Below are 25,234 nucleotides of genomic sequence, written 5' to 3'. Positions count from 1 at the left end.
GATCACATTTAAAAATCTGAACCATCCTCAGTGAACATACAGGTCATAATCACTTCAGCTAATTCCCCGCAAAGATGAACCACCCAAAGAAAATCAACCTGTCAAATGACCTGGATGACTGAACAGCCCAAAGACTGGAAACATTTGCAATGATGCAGCAAATCATTTGTACCACAGGAGCTTAAAAAAAAAATGGCTTATATGTTTTGTTTCTGAAAATGTTCACAGTGCAGCTTTGTAACAACATGCACGATAAATCTGGGCCGTTACCTGACAATCTCTCTGCAGTAAACAACTTGTCAAGTAAATGTCAAAACACAACTAAGAGATGGGATCAGAATGTTTTCCCCCTCAGACATTCCTCCAAACTCCCTCAGTCTGAGATTCCTCCCAGAAAAGTGTCTTTGTCTTGTTGAACAGTGCAGTGTCTCTTTGTCTGTTCCTCCCTGCCCACTCCTGTGAGTGCAATTAAGTTTAAATGCTTCCAATGATTGTCATTACAGTGTACAGAAGCTGTTTGGGTTCCTCCTCTCACCATAATTCAGGTCCAAAATGTCATATAGCCAAAATACAGATACAGTTGGCGAAGGATTGTTTATTGCAGTGTTTATTCTGGACACTGATTAACGGGTGTGTTAAAGGAGACTGGAGAACTGGATTACATCATAGCACCTGTTACGACATGGATTATTTCCCCTGTGGAAACACATGCAGCTTGGTACACTTAAATATCCTGTGCAGAGTTTAGGAAAGCACTGTCGAGTAAATGCAGCATCCCGCTACTTGAAAAATGAATGTGTATGAAACGTGAGGAATGTTTTTCTTCAGAGTTTGGTTCCGAGCGGTTCAGCGGTTGCTATAGAAACCGCTTTCACACCTGTCCTGAGTGTATCCAGGCAGGTCCCAGAGGATGATGTCATCGTCGCTCCTGAACGGAGAGCCTCTCTGTCGACTGTGGCGGTTTTATAGAGGTGCTGAGTGAACACTCCCATATTAGAGGGGGGAAGTAATCTGCATCCAGCTGTGAGGGTGATCACAAAGCTGTGATGATGGATCTGCAGCTTAGTGTGTCCGGAAAAAAACAATGCAGTTGTTCTGCAAAAGTGAGAATTTCTAGAGGCTGTGCTGTTAAAATGTGTTCTGAAGAAAACATGAAAACCTGGTTTATAGGCACGTTGATGTTTTTCCCTTTTAGCTTCAGAAGCATAAAACTTGCATGTTTCAGTGCAGGTGTGGTTAACCCGAGTTCTTTTATACTCTCAGCCCTTTTTAACCACCACAATAATGAAGGCTGTTCCTTTCAAAAGAAAACCATTTCTTGTTTGCTGAATTTCTCTCAGGGCAGGGCTTGTCCCCTCTCCTCTGAAATAAAGACAGCTAAGGCGTAAAACTGATGAGTGTAGAAAAGAGAGAACCACAAGAGGAGGAACCCAAACCACCTCTTAGTGGAGAACTCCCGCAGGCCCAGACAGAGTGGACCCAACGCTCCCCTTCAGTCTCACTTCTGTTTGTCCACCTGGCTGATTTTGGCTTGGTTTTGATCAAGACTAGTCTCCTGGCCTCCCGCTCCCGATTGAGTGTGCTGTAGCCTGACGCTCATGGACTTTGCTGCTTAATGGAGAACATCTGGAACGAGGCAAGGCCAAATGAGAAAAGGCGGGGCTACATCTGGATTCGGAGCTCGAGCCTTTACTGTAGGATGCTCTCGTGCGTGTTCAATGTTTTGATTGATTCAAAACGGAAACTAGAAACTCTTACTGTGAGATTGAACACATTTGCATAGCAGCTTTTCTTTAACACGCAACCAAACATGCTCATGCATGATGCATAAAGCAACACATGGTCCTTGTCCATATAAACAGATGGATTCAACGTATAAGTGTATCTGGGTAGACGCATGCTATAACTGTCTAATTGTTACAAACTGCCACTGTCTTTGGGATAGTTCTTTTGCCTTCATCATAAATGTAACACAGCATGCTAAGTGTCAATTTATCTCTCCATAGACAGATCCTGTTAGTAGTTAGATAGATCAAGTGTTGACATCAAAGTGATCATTTTCTGCTCTTATGGCCTTTTTCAGCTCCTTAAGTGGAACTTGCTTTTGATTTTTTTTCCCCAGACAAGTGGGGGTGACGTAACCTTGTCTGCTGCTTCATGGATCAAAGGGGAAACTGTTTATAGTGGCATGCTAGTAGCTTTTGAGATGAATGTAATTACACCCCCATAATGTCATGTCCCATAACAAGGAGGTGGACTGTTCCAGGAGAGCGTGTAACCTTCTCTCCCCCCCCACACACACTTTTATTCTTATCTCAGATTCCACCTCTTTCAACTTTGACTGATGAACTTGTGGTCGATATAAGACACTTCATGTGGTTCAGCCATCAAATGGCTTTATCTTTTCAGTGGCATTAAAGAAGGCATGTTTTTGATGATTTAATGACTCTCTTTTTTTTTTTTCACTTTTGCAGATGCGAATCCTTGACAAATTTCCAATTGACGGAGGACAGAAGGACCCCAAAAAGAGGATCATACCTTTTTTGCCAGGTAACAAAAAAAATGCAGTATAACTGATCCATGTCAAATCAAATTATATTAAACTTCTCTGCATCTGTATTCAAACCCCATAAACGTCTCTTCATGTTTACTGTGTTATACCCAGACATTTGTTTTAGTATAGCATCCTCTTACAATACTACAATGCCAGTAATAATACACTTATTACTGGCCTTTTGCTGGTGTTGACTAACATTTAGTTTTCTGCTAGCAACACACTGCTGTCATTGTTTGTTATCATCACACTGTAAGTGACTTAGAAACAGTCCATTTTTCTCAATAGCAGAAGCACATACCAATAGTCTTATACAGACAGGATTTTTGACAGATTTCACAAGAGCAGCAGAAGAGATCTGTTACAGACAAGTGATCTGACTGTGATTGGTTCCATCTGACATTCGTTATAGCTTAAGCCTTTGATACTATAGTTGTAAATAACAAATCTCATCTTCCACTTCACTGTTGATAAAATTACATGAAACCCAATCAAAGTCGTTTTGATCTCGATGTAACGACGTGTGGAATAAGAGAGATAATCTTGCAAGCAGTGTTGCCAAGATCTCTGTAACTACTAGCAAAAGAAAGACATTCTCATGCACAGCTAATATTTGTTAGTACTCCTCCATAGCACGGCCTACCATATAGCATTGTTTCATTAACTGCCATATTCCACCCAGGCCAAATCAATTTGTGGTCTGCCTCGGCTGGCTGAAGGAGGCCTGCAGAGAGGGATTTATCTAATCTGATAAACTGGTTGTGGGCAGGAGCAGAGGAGAGCAGTAAAGAGATCCTTTGTGAGACAAATTGAAGTGCTTTAGTTTGGCCATTGCTGTTTTTGATCTGTCTGTGAGCCCAACATAGATTCAAAGTATTGCCTGACACACAGCTAACAACATTTTACTGCTCAATGAGCTTTCTGCAGTTTGACACTATTTAGAAGTCAATCTCCTCAGAGTTATAAAGTGAGGGTTTAAAAGATAGGAAAAGTAGCTCTTTAAGCTGCTCTTATTAATTCATGCATATTATGTAGAAGTATTTGAGTACTCCTGTTTTTAGAAGCTGGCCTTCTATGATTGATGTATTTGAAAAAAAACATCTTAGTCATGTCAAATCAAGGAAAACGTGAGTACCTTCCCTTGAATATTGTGTGAGGAAGTATGTTATTGTCAATGCTGTTAGTTATCTGAAAGTAGCTTAGCATCTGGGTTATCATTTACCTAAAAAAGTAGGTAGCTGATATTCCACAAGGTTTTTCCTATCCCATCTTCTTTTATTTGTTGAGTCAAAAGAACCTTTGAATTGGTATTGGTAATTGGTATTCATTGACAAAATAGCTATTTTGTACATTGAATTTGGTGTATGTGTCTTACAGTATATCTTTTTTTGGGGCTTTTTACGTGATCGATCTCGGAACAGGATGAAGTAGGAAATCAGGAGGACAGAGAGGGAATGACACACTGGGTAGGGGTCAGGTGGAACCCAGGCCACTTAATTCGAAGTCTAAAGCCTCAGCATAAAGACATGGGACCCAACAACTCAGCCAGTTTTCACAGTTTGACTTTTTTTTAGAACAACAAAATAACCCTTTTTGGAAAAAAAAGAAAAAAGGAGAAAAAAAAGGGCTATTTGATCATCATGAGTGAACTACTCAAAATGGGGAAAGAGACAATTCTACATTTGGTAAAACAATCAATGTCACCTGAATGTAATCAGCTAGATGAGGGGGGGGGGGGGGTCTCCCTTTTAAAAACATTATATAATCTCAAGTTTTAAACATGTATTTTTTTAAAATATGTTTTTGGAGATTAATTAATCTGACTCTGCCCTTTTTCCCCAGGTAAAGTCTTGTTTCGCCGAAGTCACATCAGAGATGTAGCTGTCAGAAGGCTCAAGCACCTGGATAATTACTGCAAAGTAAGACAAAGGCTGCATGTCTCATTATGTCCCACCTTTAAGGCCCGCCTTTCTCAAAACTTTAACTCCATTGCAGCAGCTTGTATGGAGTTCCCATGCTGTTTTATGTCATCAACTGGGACTGTCGATGTTGACTACTTATTCTTGGTTTATGTGTTGCTTTGAGGGCTATTTTATCTACGTCAAGGCTCTAATCCATAAACATTAGCTACAATATTTCTGAGCCAGGCCTGGACAATTATCTCCCCCACCAGCCTTTACAGGAAAGCGACTGCTCTATCTGCCCTCGTCATTTCCTGTCACCAATGTAAATAGGCAGCCTATGAAGGAAGTCAGGGAAACGGGTGCACCCAAGGGTAAAGCTGAATCTAAAGAATACGAATGAATCAGCCGACTTCGAGAGCAGCAGTAAGTGCAGCTGGCTACCTGACCCTGTTCCAGTCATTAGGTCAGTGACGGGAATGTAGGGCAGGTGCGCTGCCAAGTGTGCCAGCAGTTTTTCATTTGGAGACTTTCTGCAAAGGAAAGAAGCTTAAAGATGATGATAGCAGATTTGTTTTCCATTAGCCCTTTTATGAAGATGTTCTTTCTGATCGAAGTGGCTTAAACCTCTCATTTCAAATGTCCTTAGAGCTGAGACAGGCTGTGGTCCCGCTGTATCACCTTTCAGTGATTCTCTTTGTCTAAACCCTCACTCTGGACTCACAGGCTTCCTTCCCCTCCACACCCTCAGCCCGGTCTTCTCATCCTGCTGACTGTGCAATGACTAAGAGTTATAACCTTGTTACTCATTGACATACAAAACCAAACTGTGTGAAACCTTTTTTCGATATCTTTCATAAACACACATTCATCCCTCCCTTCTGTCTCCCACAGGCTCTGATGAAGCTTCCCGCACACATTTCCCAAAGTGATGAAGTCCTGCAGTTCTTTGAAACCAAGTTAGAGGACCTCAACCCTCCTGCGGAGTGAGTAACTGTCACCACATTTCATTATAGAGCATCACATCATTTTACATTAGCATCATCCCTGTTTTTGAGCGGCTGGATACAAAATCAACCCCTCTGGTAAGCTGTAGACAAACGCTGCAGTCGTTGACTATTTGTATGGTTCTGGCACAGGCGCCTTTCACCCACATTGACCTGTCTTAATCCAGAGGCTTTGCTGCGTCTCACAAGATGATTGATGGATGCGGGTTGAGAGGCAGCATGTTTTATTAATAATGATTTCTGGGAGGTGACACCTGATCCCCAAAACAAATGAGAAAGGATCAGCAGTGTCATGACTGTGCGGCTGAGTTCAAGCCTCGGGGCAGACAAAGCTCAGAGGCTGGTGATTTGTCATACTCAGTTCAAAGTCAGTGGGATTACTTGCCGACTCACTGCTCAATTCGTTATTGTCTGAATACACATTTTCCTTTCGATTAATTAATCAGTATGTCACAGTATAGAATACAATATATATATCTTTAAACTTATTGAATAGACTTCTTTTTTTTTTACTGTACCAAACCCATTTAAAAGTAGAAGAGGCACACTCCGTAATCGTCTCTCCACCTCTGACCCATACATCATAATCCCTCTCTTCAAAGTAAGTTTCTCCTCCGATCTCAGAGACGGCAGACTGCAGCCTAAATTGAGATCTTTAGGGTCTAAGAGTCACCCAGGCACTTAGGCCCTTTTACTAGTATCTGGACCAACTCAGAGAGACTTGTAGGGTTTCATTTTCTTCTTCGCGCTAGCTTAAAACATCAAAGAAAACATAGGCTTGTGTTGCACAGTATGATGTTGAAGGTTTAGCAATGTCTACTAAATTGGCACAGAGTGAAATACCATCATGGACAATGATATCACTTCTTTCTAAAAAAAGGCTTGTATTATATGTCTGGCTTCTATACACCGGGAAACAAGACCTCTTGTGACCTTCTGACCTTTTTTTGGTTTTTCATCGTGACCACTAAGGGGTGTGTTGCTATGAAGCTAACTGCTCTGGTGATGACTCGCAGTAAAGTTGGCTAAACAGTTTGTGGTAATGTTAACGTCACCATTTGCTCTGCTGCTATTCTCTATGTTTGACTCTTTGGCCGACAGCAGTGCCAGCCTGGACTTCTTTCACTGAAAAACAGCATGTTTGCGCGCCTTCTTATTCTGAAGAGGAGGAATTCAGATTACTTCACAAATCGAAATGAAAAAAACAAACAAGCAACAGGTATTTAGTGTATCAAGGTAGATAAAGGAAATACCTGGATAGGAATAAATGCTTGTGTAAAATATGGAAAAGCCATTTATTGACTATTCGGTGTAAATAGAGTGAGAATAAGTTTAATTGTGAAGTGATGTCATCAGATGTAGGTTTAAATGATGATTTAATATTTTTGAAAAATGGTTAAGAATTTGAACTTGATAGCTTGTTGAGTATGTAACTGTTAACAGGAGTTTAGATTTTACCAATCAGTCTAACATGTCTCTATAATGATGATAATTATGAGGTCATCACACCAGTGATATTTTGTCCTCTATGAAAACTGAAATAAAGCCATGTCACTTGTAGATCTGCCAGTAATAAGTCTCTGACATCAGCAGCAACTCGAGATGTTTGTCAAGCCGTCGTGTGCTTCTGCCATCTCATGGACAACTGGCGTCATTGCACAGATTAAAAAAAGCAGCTGGATGTGACATTGCTCTCTCACAAGAGGGAGCCATGATAAAGGCTGAAAGATAACTCCACCGTGCTCCGATGTGAGACAGAGGTAGTGTGTTTGTTGCACAGAAAGGATTGATGTTCATTCACACATATTTAGCACATATACACAGTCATTTTTAAAAAGAACTTCTCTTCTCTGTCGTATTTCGTCTTGGCTTTTTTTTATGGTCGAGCTTTGATGAAAAGATAAACACCGAAAAAGGATATTTTCATAAAAAAAAGGGGGCTGAAACTAAACGTTCCTCAGCTTAAATGTAAGAAATTTGTTTTAGATTCTTCTTGGCTTAAGATCCAACGTGTGCCTTGCTTCAAATAACTAAAAGTGTCCTCCTTTTTAAAGTTGTTTCAGAGGCTTCAAAGCTGCTGAATATTCCACTAGATTATTAAGCATCAACCTCTGGAGAAAACTTGGAGAGGAATAAGTAAAATAGACATTGTCTTACATTGGCATGAAAAGGAAAGATATTTTTCACCGTCTCATTTATTGGGGTCCTTATTGGCGCCTCAAATGACTGTTTATGAACGCAAACACACAGAAATAGATGTCCATAATAATAATGAATGCCACTGGCTAGGTATGAAATTAAAATACCAAGTTTTAGTCATCAACCAACACTGCAGCATTAGTTTAAGAGTTATGTCGATTTATAAAACAAAAAACTGGCTGTTTGTGTTGTTTGTAACAAGGGGAGGTGAATTTGACTTCACTTAGCTTTGAGGTGTTTTTCTGGAAATACGTTACATCAGCGCGGACCAATGTTGTTACTGTTTTACTGAAAATAGGATTTTACTGGCCGACACTGCAATGTGCCTCTGCACAGCAACATATTTAAAAGTTGTCATAAGACGTTAGACTGTTATAATCCCTGTGGGGAAATGTGTCCTCTGCATTTCAATCCATGCTGACTGTCAGGGAACAGCGTGTAGCTGCAGCAGCGTGTGGAGTGTATCTGCAGCTTTCAGGCCAGAAACTCATTCAAGGTCAAATTCTCAATTAGGAATCATTTTAAGTAAACACATACAACGATCCATCATCTCCATCTGAAAGGACATTTTACATTTACAAAAAGTTTAAAAAAGGTCAGAGATGGTCAGATAATCATACTGCTGCATACGGCATAGATTGTGTTTCCCCATCGTCACACATGATGGTACATCTGCTTTGAGACTTTAGCAAACACTCACACCTTTATGTCTCGGGGATATAGTCTTAAATTGAATCATAAAACATTTAACAATTTCTATTTGGAACCTCCTTTTCGTCACAAAAGTGGTAAGTGATTATCCACATCTGGAATGTGTAAATACATCATTTTTAACACGACTACAAAATAAGAGGTATTATTTTAAATGGAACATAATGGAACTGTTTTAGAGCCTTAACTTTACAGCCTCAAATTTAATTTCACATCATTGTTTTGCCACAAGGGAAGTTATAAGTGTTTTGTGTGTGATCAAACTAACAATCTTTCACCCTGACATCATTGTGCAATCATGACTAAATGTTGCTGGCGATGTGGGGCCTGCATGCTGGAGCTGAGTGTGCTTTTGTGAGGATTTCAGTTAAAATAAAACAGTATGAAATATACTAAACTACTACTGCGCCTTCTGCTTCATGCAGAAACAGCCTTTTGCTTTGTTAGGATGATTTCCTGTTCTTGGAGATAGAGCCTTTGACCCCCTGATCTGGAGGTTACTCCTGCAGGGGTCAATCTCAGGTCAGACGGGAGTGTCTGGGCAGTGTATACATGCAGACACTCTGGTTGGTGTGGCTGAAAAATGTGAACGAAGGACTGAATGTCTCACACATTCCATCTCTAATAGGCCCACCTACAAAGAGTGAGCTGTAGCTTTGTACAAACAGATGGTTATTCTCACAGGCTTGAAGATGAAATGACGTGTTCAGCCCATGTAGTCCATGCGTCCAGATTATGCATCAAATTGGAACCAAACCTGCTGATGATTTGTAAAAAAAAATTAACTCCCATTTTTCACTATCTAACTAAAAGTGAACCCACTAAAACACAGGTAAAAGCCTTTTATAGCGTCTGGATGTGCTTTTGCTGCTCTTCTCTTCGCCTCTATCAGATGGTAGTGCTGATGGGAGGAGCTGTGTGCTCATGCTCCTCCTGGGAAGAATATTATTCCAGCTCTGTGTTCAGGGTCACAAGCTAGCAGGGCAGGTCAAGCATCTATTTTATCCCCATCATTTCTCCCCAACTCTCTGCAGTGCTTTCCTCAGTTTTATACCTCCACCCTGACTCTGGAAAAAAAAACAACCTCAGAATCCTCACAACATACTCGAAGAAATCTTTATGTTGAATTTCTTTGCATGTTGACTTCATGTGAACATCCTTTGAATTTATTAGTGTAAACACACTGTCATATATCAGTACATTAAAGCTACATTAGCTAAAAAAAACAACCTCAACCTGCTCTGTTTTACATTCTGAAAATCTGTGAATTCTTCCCGCCGTATATGATCTGCAAATAGTTCTGATTTCTCAAACCTGGATCATGTCGTATTTGGAGTTCTCTCCAGTAACACCCTGTGTGCCATCTGCTTAGACTATACTGTAATAAACTGCAGCTCTGTGTAAGTTGGCTCCCAGCAAATGTTTAACATTACTGTGTGTTTTCTGCCCCACATACAATATAGAAAGTTATGAAATTCATATTGGGGTTTAAAATTGTTTTCCCACAGTGAGAAGTTTAAGATCCAATACAAACATTGTTTTTACTGTGTCACAATCCAATTTAATAGCATATTCACGGTTGAATTTATTGTTTTATTTCAACATTTAGTGAGTATATCATCTGTGTTTTTAATTAAGCTGAAGTTAGGACATCTGTGACTTGAAAAGTCTCTCAGCTAGTTTTTGTTCAAGCATCTGGAAACAGAGAAGTCCTGCGCCAAAAGTGACTTTATCCTAAGTAACAAAGGAATACAGTTATTGTTAAAAATGTTTTGATTAAGCAAGATGGGTTGCAGTTTGAACTAAGTTGTGAAGTCTGCCAGACACTGACGAATCTTTTATTTTATATTTTATATATACACATTTTGACAGTCTTTTAGTCTTTTAAAATCTTATTGAATGTCTTTTTGCTGTGCTTGAAAAAAACATGTATTTTAAACTGTTCAATAGGTGAATGTATGCTTTCTTAATTAGGTTTATTCAAACATGTATTTACATCCATAACTGGCTGTGGCTTCAGTCCTGCTGCTGGCCTCTCTGGAGAGCCAGGTGTCTGTTCACATCTGTATCAAACAGGCTCAGTTAACTTGTTGCTCAGTTAAGCTACAACACATACATCAACACGCGGACAGAATCAGAAGTGTTTCTGTTTATGCATTTGGAACAAATAAGCATCAAATTATATTAAGTCTGAATTCACATTGATGTCATGTTTCTGATGGGAAAATGATCAGCAATTATTGTTGGAAATTGGAATTCTATTTTTTTGATTTTCAAAATGAAATCATCCAAATCAGGGTCCACAGACCAATAACGTATAACCTACTGTTTTGTGGCTAATCTGTACATACTGAATTTTGGATCCTATCCTTTTTTATCTGATGACCGATATCTTCTGCATACGCAACTTTTCTGGTTCATGGTAAAATATTTCTGCTGTTGAGAAATGATATTTCAGAGCAGCTTGTTAGCTCAACTTTAATGCAGATGTCTTGCTATTAAGTTGAATTCATACTTACTATTGCTAAATGGCTGCAGAAGGATTCCAGGATTGCATTACAGCAGATACGTGTTTGCCCCTAAAAGTTTTCCTGATAAAGACGGGCTATTCAGACCAGGCTGTAAACATGTTAATTTTGCTGTCAAATTGGATATTTTGAAAGGGGGTGTAAAATAGACCAACAGGTCTTTTAAAGCCTGCCTCAAGTGGACACTCAAGGAACTGCGGTTTTCTTTACAATTCAGTCCCGAACCAAAACAAGGAGCTCAATGACAAACTGTATAGTTAATGTACACACAAACAATGGGCCATTGCAGCTCTGTGACCCTAATGAGCGACACCAGTGACATCAATGCTCATCCTTTAAGTGTTCTGTTACAGCCCAGCATTTGGAACAGGCACGCTTTCACATCCAAGCATGAATGGGACTTATCAAGGGGAAATAATACTGTTGTGAAGTAAATAAATGCTATTCTGTAAAACTGAGGCAGCTGTGGGGACTGAATGTACAACATATCTACCATTTAAATAGATACTCACACACTTATAGAGTTCATTTGCATCAAGATGTGATGATTTGTTTTATTTTTGTCCGTGACACTCGCATGTTGTTTCCTGCTCTATCTCCCCCTCTCCCACTCCCTCTCCCTGGTAGAGTGGGTCAAGTTCAGGGTGCATTCTCATCAGGGGTTTGGCTTGTACTTGTGTGCCAAGGGGCAGAGATTCAGCAGTAACAAGTATTTGGATTGATCAAATGATATTTATCCTCTGACCTCCTCTCTTGCACAAACACTCATACTCACCATGCTTCTTTGGTGTTGCTTCTTTTCCAGAGACTCTGGCGGCTCCGGCAGACGTAAATCAGGTAAGAGTCGGAAGTCTTTTACCTCAAAAACTGAAATCTGTCTGATGTGAAAAAGTTTTGAAATGTGAAAAGTTTTGATGGCTTTGATTACATATCATCAAAACGATGATATTGGATTCTTCATTCTTTAAAAAAAAAAAAAAAAAAGTTTGTTTGAAGTCTTTTGTGGCTATATCATGTGACCCGATTGGATATGTTCTCTAATGTGATTTCAAAAGCAACGACTTTGATAATTGATTGTTTATTTTCTATTATTTTTCAAGCAAAAGTCATCAAGGAAATTAAGCTTCAGCCTCTGATTTGGATCGATTTTTTTCCCCTTTTCTTTGCCAGACAACAAAGTACAAATTGAAAAATCCTGTTGTTGGTCGATAGTTTTAACAACTTTAGTGAATATATATAAATGTTTGTTCTTTCTGAATCTGCTGCATTGTTTTCAACCAATTTTCACTTGTTGTATTTTTTAAAGAGATGGTGTCCATCCAACACGGCCAGACCTATCACTGTAATGTTAAAATGGTTCATAAAACAGCTATGGGCAAACCAGACCACCTGTTTGTACTTCCATGTGCTGTATTTCCTCTGCCAGGGTTTACTGCCGAATTTATATTCATGTATGTGAGAGAGTGCAAAGAAGACAGGAAGACTGAGTGACTCAGCTGAGCATGGGGGATACAGGCGTAGGAGGCAGCATGAAAAAGTATGAGAGGGGTTCAGTGAACAGCTGTGCAAGTGTTGTGTATTTGTGTGTGCGTGCAATCTCAGAATACCCGCATGCATTACTAAATGACACCTCAGTGCTGCAATCAGCTGCTTTGGCCATCCTCCCTGCAATCTGCCACAGTTTATTTATGACACAAATGGGCAACAAATGACCCTCAAGGTAATTTTCTATGAGCGATGCAAGTTGAGGAAGAGCTGTGCCTGAGTTACCACCAAAGGAATAAGACCCAAAACTAATTTCATTACGCGTGCCATGGTATTGAGTGTTTACGTAACAGGGAATTCCAGATACATAGTGAAATGGAAAAGTGTCTTCTTCTTTTTATTTATTTATTTTTTAGCTGAGAGTGTGTTTCAAGTAGCTTAAATTCAGTCTGTGTAAGATATTAGATTAGTTTCCAGCTATATTCATATCCACTGCTTGGAAAATGTGTTATATATCTGCTGCCTGTTTGCCATTTTGAGCTATTTCAACCTGAATGGTTTAATATGAGATATCTTATCGACTACTTTTTAACATTAGGCTTTTAATATGAAGTCCACCAATGAAAACAATAATCACACATCTTATGACTGGGGCTAACAATGATGTACATTGCACAGTCAACACGGAGCACAAACTGTACTTTCCCCCCTGTGCTTGATTTCTGAACCTTCCCTGTGGCCCCCTACGCTGGGCGTTAGTGGTAAACGCTGCTGCAAGATTGATCTTTCTCTTTCAGTGCTGGACAGCAGATAAAGTGTTTGGGTTCTGTGGTGAATTTGTGCTGTAGCTGCAGCTTATGGTTTCCATAATTACATGGTGCAGGTCTGCTGTAAGAGTGTACTGAGCCCCTGCCCGGAGGAGAATGTAGCCCTGCACTGCAAAACTGCATGTGGTCAGAGGTTCGACGAGGATCTCTGTTTACCTGGCAGGCAGGAGAAACCAGAGCATCTGTCACCACTGAAGGTCTCATCTTTAATGACATTATCTTAAGTTTGTGAATATAGTTTTTCCTTTCTTTAATCTACCTTAAGTCACTTTTGGATTTCTCTTTTTTTATAGTGTTTATACTTAAAGGGTTGCTGTGCGGTTATGATGAACATCGTCCCAAAGAAAAGGGCTGTTGCTATCAAGGTGAAGCTGTGACAATCAGAGGTTGGCACAGTTGATTAAAAAACATCTCTGTTAACCTTTAATTTGTTTTTTTCTTAACTCTGATGGCTGTAATCAGTTAATTGTTCTTATCTATAACTGAGATAAGAAGTTAACATCAGCGGTTTTAACAGCTTTTAGCTGAGTTCTCAAGAGGCAATGATGACATACACAACTCAGTGTTTTTGGAGGTCTTTTTGCCTTAATTGGATTGGACAGCTGAAGAGAGACAGGAAATAATGGGGGGGGGGGGGAGTGGGGGATATCATGCATCAAAGGGCTTCGCTTGGATTCGAACGCACAGGCGCTGTAATGAAGACTAGCACCTCTGTATGTTGGTCGCACAAGAAAACCGCAAGGCTATCAGAGCCCCAATAGAACGCGTTTTGACATTTCACCACTGTCTTCACTTAAGGCACTTTGGAAGTACATTTATGTAGGTCAAACAGCACTTCACAATAAAAGCTCCCAGGGCAGAGATGGGCAGATTGCTCAGGTTGTGCATGATCCATGCTTCCATGTAGGAGCAGAGTTGGGAAAGTAATTGAAACCTATTTTAACGGAAGTAAAAGCTTTCATTAATAATTTTTTTAAATGAATGCCCAGGTTAAAAATGAATCTAAGAATTATTACGGATAATCATACATAAACAGACTTATGAACACGTGTTTAGATCTGGTGACAATATAGACAATGTAATGTAAACTGGTTTGCGTTTCATGTTGAACTATTTCAAGAGGCTAAAAACGTGTTTCTTTCAATAGCATCTATAACAGTAACTGTTAACAGTACATTACTTAATGAACTTTCAATTTCTTGAATTGCCCCATGGGGACAAATAAAGTTTTTTGAATTAAATTGAAAAGCATCTAATACAGCCTCACTTCATAATCCTGAACTATCCCTTTAAGGATTTCATCTCTTTTGAATGATGTTAGTTGCCTTCTGGTCCATGTCCCTTTTCTAATCTGCCAACTGTGACTTTTCTCTTCAAGAACCCAACAGTTTGAGGTCAAAGCAGTTACTATCAGTGATTTGTTCATCATAGCGCTGCACAGACATGCAATAGATTTGTCAGGACTGACTTCCGTTTCCAGACTCATAAGCATAAATCATTGTCAGTTAACTTGGAAAAAATCCTCCAAGAAACATCTCTGTGATGGAATTCTTCCAGGATAATAAAATACTCTTTTATTATTTTTTTTTTCAACACTCAGGAGAGAAAGTCGAGTGAAACCGTTTAAAAGATAAAAGAAAACAATCTAAGTATTCAAACAAACTTAGATTTCAGGATAAAATGACGCTAACATAAAGGGATCGAAATACAATTTAGATCATCTTCTAAGGATAATTTGTGTTTGAGAAGAAGCATAAGACAGATAAAAGTTTAGTAGAAGAGGAGAAAAAGAAACTGTGTGCTAGTGCATGTGAAAAGCAGCTGGAGAGGAGAGGAGGTTTACGTGGCAAGTGGAAACCATTTCAGTGTTGCACACGTACTGAGGGAGTGTGTTTATGTGCGCAGACTCGCTGTCTTTATTTGAGCTGCGGGTCTCAGGGGGCCTGCAGGGTGTGTATACAGTGTGCATGACGTTGTGTCTACGTGGGGTTTTCCGTGTGAGTTGTGGGTATGAAGGAGCTAAAGGGTTAATCTGTTCATGAGTTGGATGGTGGGTGGGTCAGCTCATGAGCTCTGTTTGTTTGTATTTTCAGATGGATAAGATTTTAAACTGTTATAGGAAATCATTAGAGCAAATGAGCTTCCTAATCACTAAAACAAGCGGACACAGTTTCAGCAGCTTCTTTCTCAATGAACAGCACCATTATCCCCCCCCTCTAGAAACCTTTCACAATGATCCTCACATTAGCAGAGAGATTCATGTTAAGGGTTAAACCTCCGGATCTATTTGACCAATAGTTGTTAAATGTCATGGATATTGCTGTTTCTGTCATGTCATGTTCGATTATGTCAGCTTTTTTTTTTTATTTATTTATTTATTTTTTATTTCTCCAATGGTACAGGAAAAGTACCACTAAAGTGCTGCAGGATGAAAGTCCCGCCCCTTCCTCCAGCACAGAGCAGATGTAGTATCGGCTGCCCTGTTTCTGATAAGTGACCATTTGAACTTCCACCCTGGGGTAAAAACTGAAGCTTTTATTCTCACAGCACGATGTTAGAGCCAGAAACATGTTATGTAACAGATGAGATCAGAATTTTGTATTTATTGGCAACATTTAACAGGAAGCATTTTAAATGGTTAATATTCTATATTCTATGCATACTAGTTGTTTGGTGTTAAAGCAGTCGGGGTTACTGGAACACTTTATGAAGTGGAAGATTAGTTTGAAGTCCCTCAAGCTTAATTACTCGTCTGAATTCAGAGCTTTTGGAAACCTCTCAATCAGCTACACGCACTGAAACAGTAACTACTGAACTTAAAGTACCCCTGTGGATTTACAATACGGCAATGTTTCTGCAAGAGGCTCCTTGTTAAACGTGCATGTGCACAAAGACACATTCATTTGCACTCAAGGTACATGTTACACAGTTCTGCAACGGTTTATTTTTCTGGTCAACCGTTTTTGGTAGCATTAAAGGAACGAAAGAAGAAGACTGGTCACACAAACATAGATGTAATTGAGTGTTTCTAACTTTTAAAAGACCTCCATTCCTTCGAATACTGACAGAACAGCATAATGGAGACATTGAAGTTTTGACACCCTTGTGAAGCCTGTCTTAAGAGGATTTTGGGGAGAGTTTCTCTATTTGTTTGTGGTCTGCCCCTTCTCCCTAAGGGCCACATACTGATTCAATGACATGAGTACATCTGTACTACATTGAACAGCAGTCCTGTGTCCTTTTCTAATCCAACTGAACATCTGCTGCTGATGAGCCAAACAAAGGCGTTGCACTCTGCCAAATTTTACTCCCCCAAATCCATTTCTGCTCCCATTAAGATACCCCAGGGTTCAAAATGTGGCACTAGTCTGCAGGACACGACGCTCAGTGCCAACTACACTATCAATAAAATGCTTGATTATTAAAAAAAAATCCATCATGAAGAAAAGTTCCATGTTTTAGATTGGGAGAGATGGACTCCATAGATTCCTCTTCTTGGTGATGAATTTTGCAGAGTTCCTAACCGTCGTCATTTTTGGATGGAGATGATGGGTGAGTGGGGCTGTGGGTGGATGTTGGATATCGTTAGGACATTTGGGAGTACAAGGGTGGGAGCAGGAAGCACATGTATAAATTTGAGTGGAAGAGATATAAACACAGAAAGTGATTGATTGGGCATACTGAGGAAAGACAAGAAAATAATTTTCTATTTGAAAATTGTAAATACTTCAGATAAATGTTGTGCCTATTTATACTGTGTAACACACAACATGTAAACTGACACACATTCTGTTATATAATATACGCTATTACAATTTCAACTAGTAATTTAAATTTAGACATTAGTTTTTTTCCATTTCCATTACTTTTAGGCCAATATTTAGCTAACGATGAAAAAATGTATAATGTTGTTTAGGTATTTCAACGATTTACCTTTTAGGTCCTGATTTCAACATTTCCCCTTTTCAAAGCATTTCTTTTATTTAGCTTTTAGCCTCTTTTTATTAGCAAATTAAATTTAGAAATAGATTCAGGGTATTTAGCCATTAGCCCAAATTAAGCTAGAAATCCTAAATTCCATGCTGCATCATCAATAGTTTTCTGGGTCTTTGCTGTAGTCGTCGACTGTATGTGTTTGGATATAAGCTTGAGTACATTTTGGTGAAATCCTCTTGTCTAGTCAAGTTAGATTAACTCTTCTCACTTCTGCCCATCGACATGGCAGAAACATCCCAGACCAGAACTCAGGTAGTGACTGAATAATGTGCGATAACTAACCATGTTTTTGTTGAAACCTTGATTTCTACCCAGTAAGTCATATACTGGAGCTCAGTTTTACTCTTGGCACATACTTTATCAGAAATACGTCCCTATCGTGTCCGAGACTGTTTCACATCATTTAATCTCACACATGTTCTCCTTGTTCAGACTCTGTCTTCCTGCTGTTGCAAAACATTTCATTTCCTGAATGAGGCAGAAATATTTGCTTTTGTTTTGCAAGGACTATTGACTTTGCTAACAAAGTCTTTACTCACTCACGACAGGTCGAAATATACTGTTCACTCACAGCAGCAGTTCGATGGGATTTTGAGAAACCTCCATTTACATCACTTGACATCGTATATCATGGTTTTATTAAGTCATTACTTTTATGTCCATCTGCCTTTCAATTATTTTGTTGACAAGTTTGTATGCATGAAGGATGAAATAAGTAGCAAGACTTTTTTCTGTTGTTTTTTAGGACATACAAAGTGACATTTTTATTAGTTATTTTTTAAATAATTATTATGAAGAAGTTAAAGAATTGACTACAATAACGTCTGAGTAGACATTCTGCTGTGCTGTATTGCAAACGTGATTTTCTTCAACGCTTAATCAAAATAAGTGCCATTTTCTTTCTTAAACATATTTTCAGTTCGCCACATGTCATTTTGATGGTTTTTCCGTCTTTTTGTTTGGGAGTTTTCCTGTCTTATACAGGCAAAAAAACAAATGCCTCTATAGGTTTTATCTGGAGTCTTCCAGATCAGCACAACAGCAGACATTTAATGGGATAACAAATATTGTGGGAGAGCAGGAGTTTTAATCCATAGATGCCAACTTAGTGGAGAGATGATTCATCATAATTTTCTCCACACCTAAAATCTGTACCCTGGAAGTTTATAAGGATATTGTAATATTGTCCCTCAGATGCTCTAACTTGATGATAGAAAAAAAGCATTTTATTTATCATTGCAGTATTATTGCCAACAAGTATTGCAAGTGCTTTTACATATTGCACATAAGTGATAGCAGTGAGTGTATTTTGTGTTTGGATGTGTTAGACTGGATTTAACAGTCTAAACTGCAGCAGGAAGAAAAGTCTCTGGTATGTTTCTGTGGGTGAAGCAGCCTGTCGCTGGAGGGGCTCCCAGTGCTTTCTGTACTATGCAGGAAGCTGATGGAGTCATCTCTGGCCTTTCTTGTTAAGTTGATGTCAGTTGATGTTATCTGCCAGTCCAGTTCATTGTTCGGGTGAACATCGAGTTACTTACGAGAGTCCACATTCTCAAATGTACATTCCCTGGATGTTCATCATTGTGGCAGGATTTGGTGTGTGTCTGCGAAAGTCTGCCACTGGCTCTTCAGTTTTTTCCAGTATTGCTTTCGAATCAGTTCAGCTGGCACCAGTCTAAAGAGTTTCGGTTCAGTGCTCTGTAGTCACACTCTTGACTGTTTGTTGTGTGGTGCGAGAAGTCTGCAATAAGGGGGAGAAAAGGAACGGTTCCCTGAGGGCCCCCATCCTGTAGAGCACCATGTCGGACTCACGGCATTCTGACAAACTGTGGTCTGTTGGGACTACTTTTTAAACAATTTACGATCTATGAGAGATATAAGGAAAAAAGTGAAGTTGAAATTTAAGTGAAAAGAAAACTTAAAAAATATAATCAACAAATGTACTGCATAAATGACGCACTATGTTTTCACTCTCATCATTCATCAGTCAATCAGTTGTCTCAACAAAGCATGGCATGACTAATTTCTTTCCAATCATCCAATATTGCGAAGTGATCATTGTTAATTTAACTGTGACTTAAAACAAACCACACAACCACGTGTTTCCAAGAATAGTGTCAAAACAAATATCACTGCTGTTACTAAGGCAATTCCTGTCATATTATCCTTTGAAGAACAAGAAGGCAATACCCAGAATTTAAATAATACGTTCTTTCCAGTCTTTCTGCACCCAACATTGTGGTCTGACCAAACGTCTTGCACAAATAACGTGAAGCTTCACAGACCACAGCCCGACCACAGTAATTCGGTGACAGACTCTTTGGCAGATTGAGCATTTCAGAGATGCTAATGGTGCTGAGTTCATCTTCATAAGTTATGAGCGTCTTTAAATTTCAATGTTTCTGAGTTGAATGCAAAAGGTTTTATCCCTACAGAAATGCTAATCTTTTGTTAAAGGACTGTTGCCAGGTCAGCCCTTCGGAGATATGACAGCATAATCCAAGTTGTCTCAGTCAATTCTTATCTAAGCCTTAAAACTTCCATCTAAATGTTTCTTATTTTCCACCCTGTGGATAGAACTGGGTTCCTTTTTTTTCCAATACTGTGTGTTGAATTTATTTGGTTTTGTCTTTCTCTACGGTTTCTGGTGGCTGCAAAAGCAGAGCAGATCTCTTGCTGTTATTCAAACCCACCATATAAGTACATTGTGTATTTGTTGTAAGATAAACAGATTTAATTTGAAGCGTGCAGACTGTAGCTTCCCTCTGTAAGGAGCTGTGAACTCACTGGTCAGCTGGAGCTCTTGTTAACGTGTGTACTGAATGTCGGCTGGAGTTCTGTCTAGATTCCAGCTGACTCTTTTAAAAAAAAAAATCGGCTTCAGGTTGTTCAGCTATGCTATTGTTTAAGTTTTTTTTCACAATTAGGGTAAATGTTTAAGTTCATAAATGATCTTTGAACATGTATAAAGAATAATTTTTCTGTTTCAAGAAATCATTTCTGTAGTTAGTTATAGAGTGAACCAAAGAAAAGTAAAGTAGTAAGCAGTAGACGTGACCAAGTTATGAAAGCAGGCTCAAATGTGAACAAACTAAGTCACTGCCGGTGTTTATGTGGTTAACTCAGTGAAGTTCAGAAAGAAAGACTTCCATTGGCTGAGCTGCACGCTGCAGTCAGAGCTCTAGTATTTCAGAGAGACAGAGGGCCATCCCTCTGAGCACAGCTCCAGCCCCTTCATCTGGTTCTATTTAAGGCCTCTGGTGCCGACTCTTATGATTGGCGTACAGAACCCCCCTACTCTTCCTCTTCCTCTTGCTCCAGCCCCAACTGAAGAGAAGGAGGCTTTTTAGCAGATGGTTTATTTTCCAAGGGAAACCATTTCTTTCTTCCACTCTACTGTCCTGTCCTCAGCTGGCTTTAGCTCATGTTCCTGTCACTAAAACAGCTTTTTCTGTTTTCTCATTGCTTACCCTCTTTCTGCTAAATTCATGTGCCTGCCTGCATCTGCTGACCAAGTCCAAGTTTTGTTGGACAACAAGAACGAGGCCCTATCAGTAATACAGAATGGATTTTCTACACTTGGCTGCTTGATCCTTCACTTCTTGGAGGGAGAATATTCTCAAAGATTTCCAGGATCTCCATTGCCCATGTTGTTGGGCTGGAGGGGGATGCAGCTCTATGGCTAGACTCTCAGGAAGATGCACTGAGCCCTGTGAATATTGTGATTGGCTGAGCTCTTCAGACAAAGTGGCCTATGGCACAACGAGTGCCCAACAGTCGTTCTCGTGGACCTATGGCTGGCAGCTGGCTGACAGCATGTTTTTTCCCATCAACTCCAGGTTTGGATGCTTCAGATCCCATGCTCCTGGAACAGTATGTGGTGGTGGCCAGCTACGAGAAACAAGAGCCTGCAGAAATCAGCCTTCAAGCGGGCGAGGTGGTCGACGTCATTGAAAAGAGCGAGAGTGGTGAGTAATCAAAACAAATGAAAAAAGTAAGATGTTAAACACAAAGCAGGATGTATGCATGTTAAACACAAACATGTTGCTCGTTGAACACGTTGCCCTTTCCCCAAACTCACCCTTCTCCCCTCCTTTGTCCCCAGCCTGCTAGCTGTTACTTAGCCCCATCTGGAGGCTCACGTTGGCCCGCAGTCAGCCCTGTTTTTCCCACTGTTGGTTTAGGCTATGAGCCAGAATGTTGCCTCTAGCAAGAGGAATGTGTTCCAGACTCGTATTAATTATTCCACCTCACTTTAATAGAAAGCTTGCAAGACATGCCGGGTTTACAAATGCCAGCTGCAGAGAGTCCTTAGTCAGCTGTTTAACCTCTGGAAAGACTTAGCAAAGAGGGCCATGAATGTGTTCTCGAGTCAATTTTTTTTAAATTGTGACTAATTTTAGCCTTTAACTAGTCAGCAGCATTAGAACATAAACAAATGCAAATCTAGGAATGTGCTGAATTGGCATCTGTTGCAGGTTGAAGAGGACACACATTTTATACCAGTGTACATGAATTAACTGTAAAAAGATGTTTTGACATGCACAAAAAAACAACTGGTTAGAGAGGACACCAAAAAACGTACTTGTACTATAGTTACATGGTATCTGCTTTGAATACAACAAGTATTATATCATGTGTTTTAGGTAAACAAACTAAAATTGTTATCCACCACTGACTCAAAGCACCTGCATGAAAAGTCTTTTAAGGGAATCTGTTGAGCAAGAGGTGACCAAAGAGGTAAAGGCTCAGTAACAGGAGTCTGACGTTGAGCTTTAACGGCATGCTGAGACAGTAAAACGGTAATGGGACTCATGTGTTCTACAGAGGGAGGATAACGGAAAAAGGAAAGATGGAGGAGGAAGCAATTGACCAGAAAGGCAGTTGGGCTTGGGTTTCATGATGGGTGTGAGTGAAACGCCATGCCACACTGGCCTCGAGGAAGAGGGTCCGTCGAGAAGTATGGCTTTGAAGTGTCACGTGTCTTGCCTTTGGGTTCGCGTATTTGTTTTCACTCCCTGCTCCTGTAGGATTTCAGCTCAATGGGGAGCCGGATATTCCAACACCTTGAAGTCCTTTTATCGTGGGAGCCATATATGAGAGCTTTCCTCTATGAACTTGAAATGCTTGGTTCTCTGCTTTTAAGTAGAGACCGCTCTCTACTTTTGTATTTCAGCTGACCGGAGTGCAAAGTTTGTGCATTGATGATCCATGCAGAATGCAAAACTCATGCACTTTAATAGTCTCATTTCAGATTTATGATTTCCAGGCTTCTGTCTTATTGCTGTAGCTACATTTCCATAAAAAGTATTGCTTTGTTTCCTCTTTTTTTTTTCTCTGATGCAGCCCATATTTAGTTGCCTCTCTCAGTTATACTCATTCTTTCTTCTCTGCTTTGGTTCGATTTTTCATAAGCTTCAAAGGCAAAGAAGGAGACTCCTGGTCTCTTGAAACACATCTTAAGTTGATTTGACAGTTTTATTATACACTAACGGACAATTTCACAGAGATCTCAACAAAATAAATCCACCCCCCCAACCCCCCCAAAAACACACACACATCATGCTTTGGAGACTCTTTCCAGAAGCACAGCTTGCATTGAACAGAAAACTTTAACTCGTCCTGCAATGGAAGTCGGGGTAAATGTGCTCCATTTGGCAGAGTGACATCACTCCACATCCTTCTGCCAATGCTAACAAGACCAGGTGTGTGCTAAGAAGATTTCAAAGCTCATTTGATTTAGCTTTCATTCAGTTGCAGGATAAGTGCAAACCTTTTAATGGTGTCTGACAGTTTGAGCTGTGTATTATGCGGCTACAGTAAGTAGTGAATGTGCTGAGTTAGAGGTACTAAGATGTGTCTATTATATTTGTTAGGATAAAAGGGGTTGTATGGATTTTTATTGAGCCTTCAGCTTCAGTGATGCGTTATCATTTAAAGCCAAACACATTAAAAAAAAAAAAAAGCACGGGGTACTCTGCAGATCCTTTGGATGCGCTCAGTAGAAGATATCTATCATTTTGACATCTCATTTTGTGTCAGCTATGTGTTTTCACCTTTTTTCACTCAGAACTGTTTGAGTATCAGAGCGACAGATCTAGAAATGGAAACTACAGCTGTACTCATAAAACTAAAGTCCCGCTGTTAAACCTACTGTACCAAAGACTGTGACGGTGACTGCTTTCCAGTGCACTTTTCAGCTTTTCCTTACCTTGGATTAGATAATATATGCCTTTGACAGGGCAGTGAATCTAGGTCAGACCTATAAGCGAGCTCGGCTTTCTCCACTTTTCCAGCCTGCTGTCTCCAGCCACGGGAGTATTTTCCATTGCACTAGCTTGACGTTACAGTCTGTGTCATGGCCTTTGTGTCCGCTTGTACAGTAGTTTAGATCTGTTTCAAGTTTGTTGGCTTTGAAGAAAGTGTCAGATGTGGTAAATCAACAACCAATCAATAAGTCGATGATTCCTTGATGTTGTGTTGCAGCATACAGAGAAAAAAGGCGTTGCTGTTTGAGTGCAATAAAACATTGAAAAAAATGAAAATTTGTCTAATTATTAGTGTTGTCCTCACTCCCTCTGCAGTTATTTTATTTCCCTTTTTATGAGGTTTTGCCAGGGGGAGATGCTGGCTCAGGAGGCGAGAGAGAGAGAGAGAGAGAGAGAGAGAGAAAGAGAGAGAGAAAGAGAGAGAGTAGTGCAGGGATAGAAACTCGGGGAGAAAATGGAAAAAGACATTTCCTGCCAAAATGAGTGGTTCAGAGAGGTTGGTTCATTACAATGGCTTAATGGATCCTCCAGGATGCCTCCTCAGTTTACACTATATTGGATCGACGTTAACCAAAGCTAAGCTAGCAGCCCTCAGTGCAAAGGCTCTGTATGCAGTGGTTTAAACTTTGCCCTTTAATGAAGCGGTATGTCGGAAGGGGAACAATAATTTGCAGTCACTTCTGGAAATATTGTACTCACTATAGCTGCCTATACCTCAAGGGCAGCATCAGGCGTGTTGTGCCCAGTCTTGTGTTGAAAATCTCTCTCAGTGGACAAGTGAGGGTTTAAGTTGTCCCCATTCCAAGTCCAGCCTCTTTGAATTACACTTTGCCAAATGAAATACAGGAATGCCTGTGTTAAGGAGAACCGGCTCACATCTGTCAGTCCCAGCGGCTCCCCTGAGATCCCCTGGCACCACCCATGTGCAGAGTGTATTGAATCTCTACTGCTACAACAGCTTCCTCATGCAGGGTGGAGTAGGGGGAAATTTCAGGAAGAGCCAAAAGGTTCACTTACTGAGACAGCATCTTATCTGTTCAGAGTTTCCTGTTTTCCCCTTGAAAGCAAAAATATGTTCAAGTTTCACAAATTAAGTGTAGCCGAGAGATACTTTAAGGTGATAGGGGTTTCCTGCAGGAAAAGTTCGACTGTCTTGCTTAAAGCCCATTGAGACGGCTGGAGTTGAATCCTGGCAGATTAAGCAGGTCTGCCCCCCGGCATGGCATGATGGATGGGTAGGATGTCTTCTTTACCTTCAAATGGAAGAATTGTACAGATAAAATGATGTCCTCCCCTTCTTTCTTCAGGGCCCAGCAGGAGCTTAACATTTAGGGAGGCTTACGTATACCTATGTTCTCCAGAAACTGGATTTTCACTTGTTGAACTTAAAATGGTCTATAAATCTGTATAATGGAAATACATTACAGATTAGTTAAGTCATATTACTTTGGCATTGATATTCAGTAATTGGTCAAAACTCTAGTTTAAATTGTCTTTAGTCCAACTAGCAGCATGTATCTTTGTTTAGACTCTTTGGTCCTCTTTTTTATTTAACTCTCTCACTAACTATTTCATGGATTGTAATGGAATTTGGCAGACATTAATAGTGGCCTGATGAGTTATCCTGATGACATCGGTGGACTCTGCCTTTACCTATACCGCAGGGCCATTAGCAGAAATGAAATGTCAACAAATCTTTGACACACTCACAGATTTCATATTCCTTCTGCATAGGTTACAATTGATTATAATGACAG

General features: G+C 39.9%; 1 protein-coding gene across 2 annotated transcripts in view; it reads left to right on the top strand.

The window, feature by feature from the left end:
* The window catches only part of LOC306835869 (SH3 and PX domain-containing protein 2A-like), a 49,112-nt gene that overhangs the window by 7,372 nt on the left and 16,506 nt on the right, over window positions 1-25,234 (top strand). For both annotated transcript variants that reach the window (XM_079362647.1, XM_079362646.1), the window contains exons 3-7: window positions 2,475-2,550; window positions 4,397-4,473; window positions 5,350-5,441; window positions 11,706-11,737; window positions 21,048-21,176. In XM_079362647.1, the coding sequence (XP_079218773.1) occupies window positions 2,475-2,550; window positions 4,397-4,473; window positions 5,350-5,441; window positions 11,706-11,737; window positions 21,048-21,176 (406 nt within the window). The remainder of the gene's footprint in view (window positions 1-2,474; window positions 2,551-4,396; window positions 4,474-5,349; window positions 5,442-11,705; window positions 11,738-21,047; window positions 21,177-25,234) is intronic.

This window comes from Symphodus melops (assembly GCF_947650265.1).
Source record: "Symphodus melops genome assembly, chromosome: 15".
Classification (NCBI taxonomy): Eukaryota; Metazoa; Chordata; class Actinopteri; order Labriformes; family Labridae; genus Symphodus; species Symphodus melops.
This window is presented reverse-complemented; position numbering and strand designations above follow the sequence as displayed.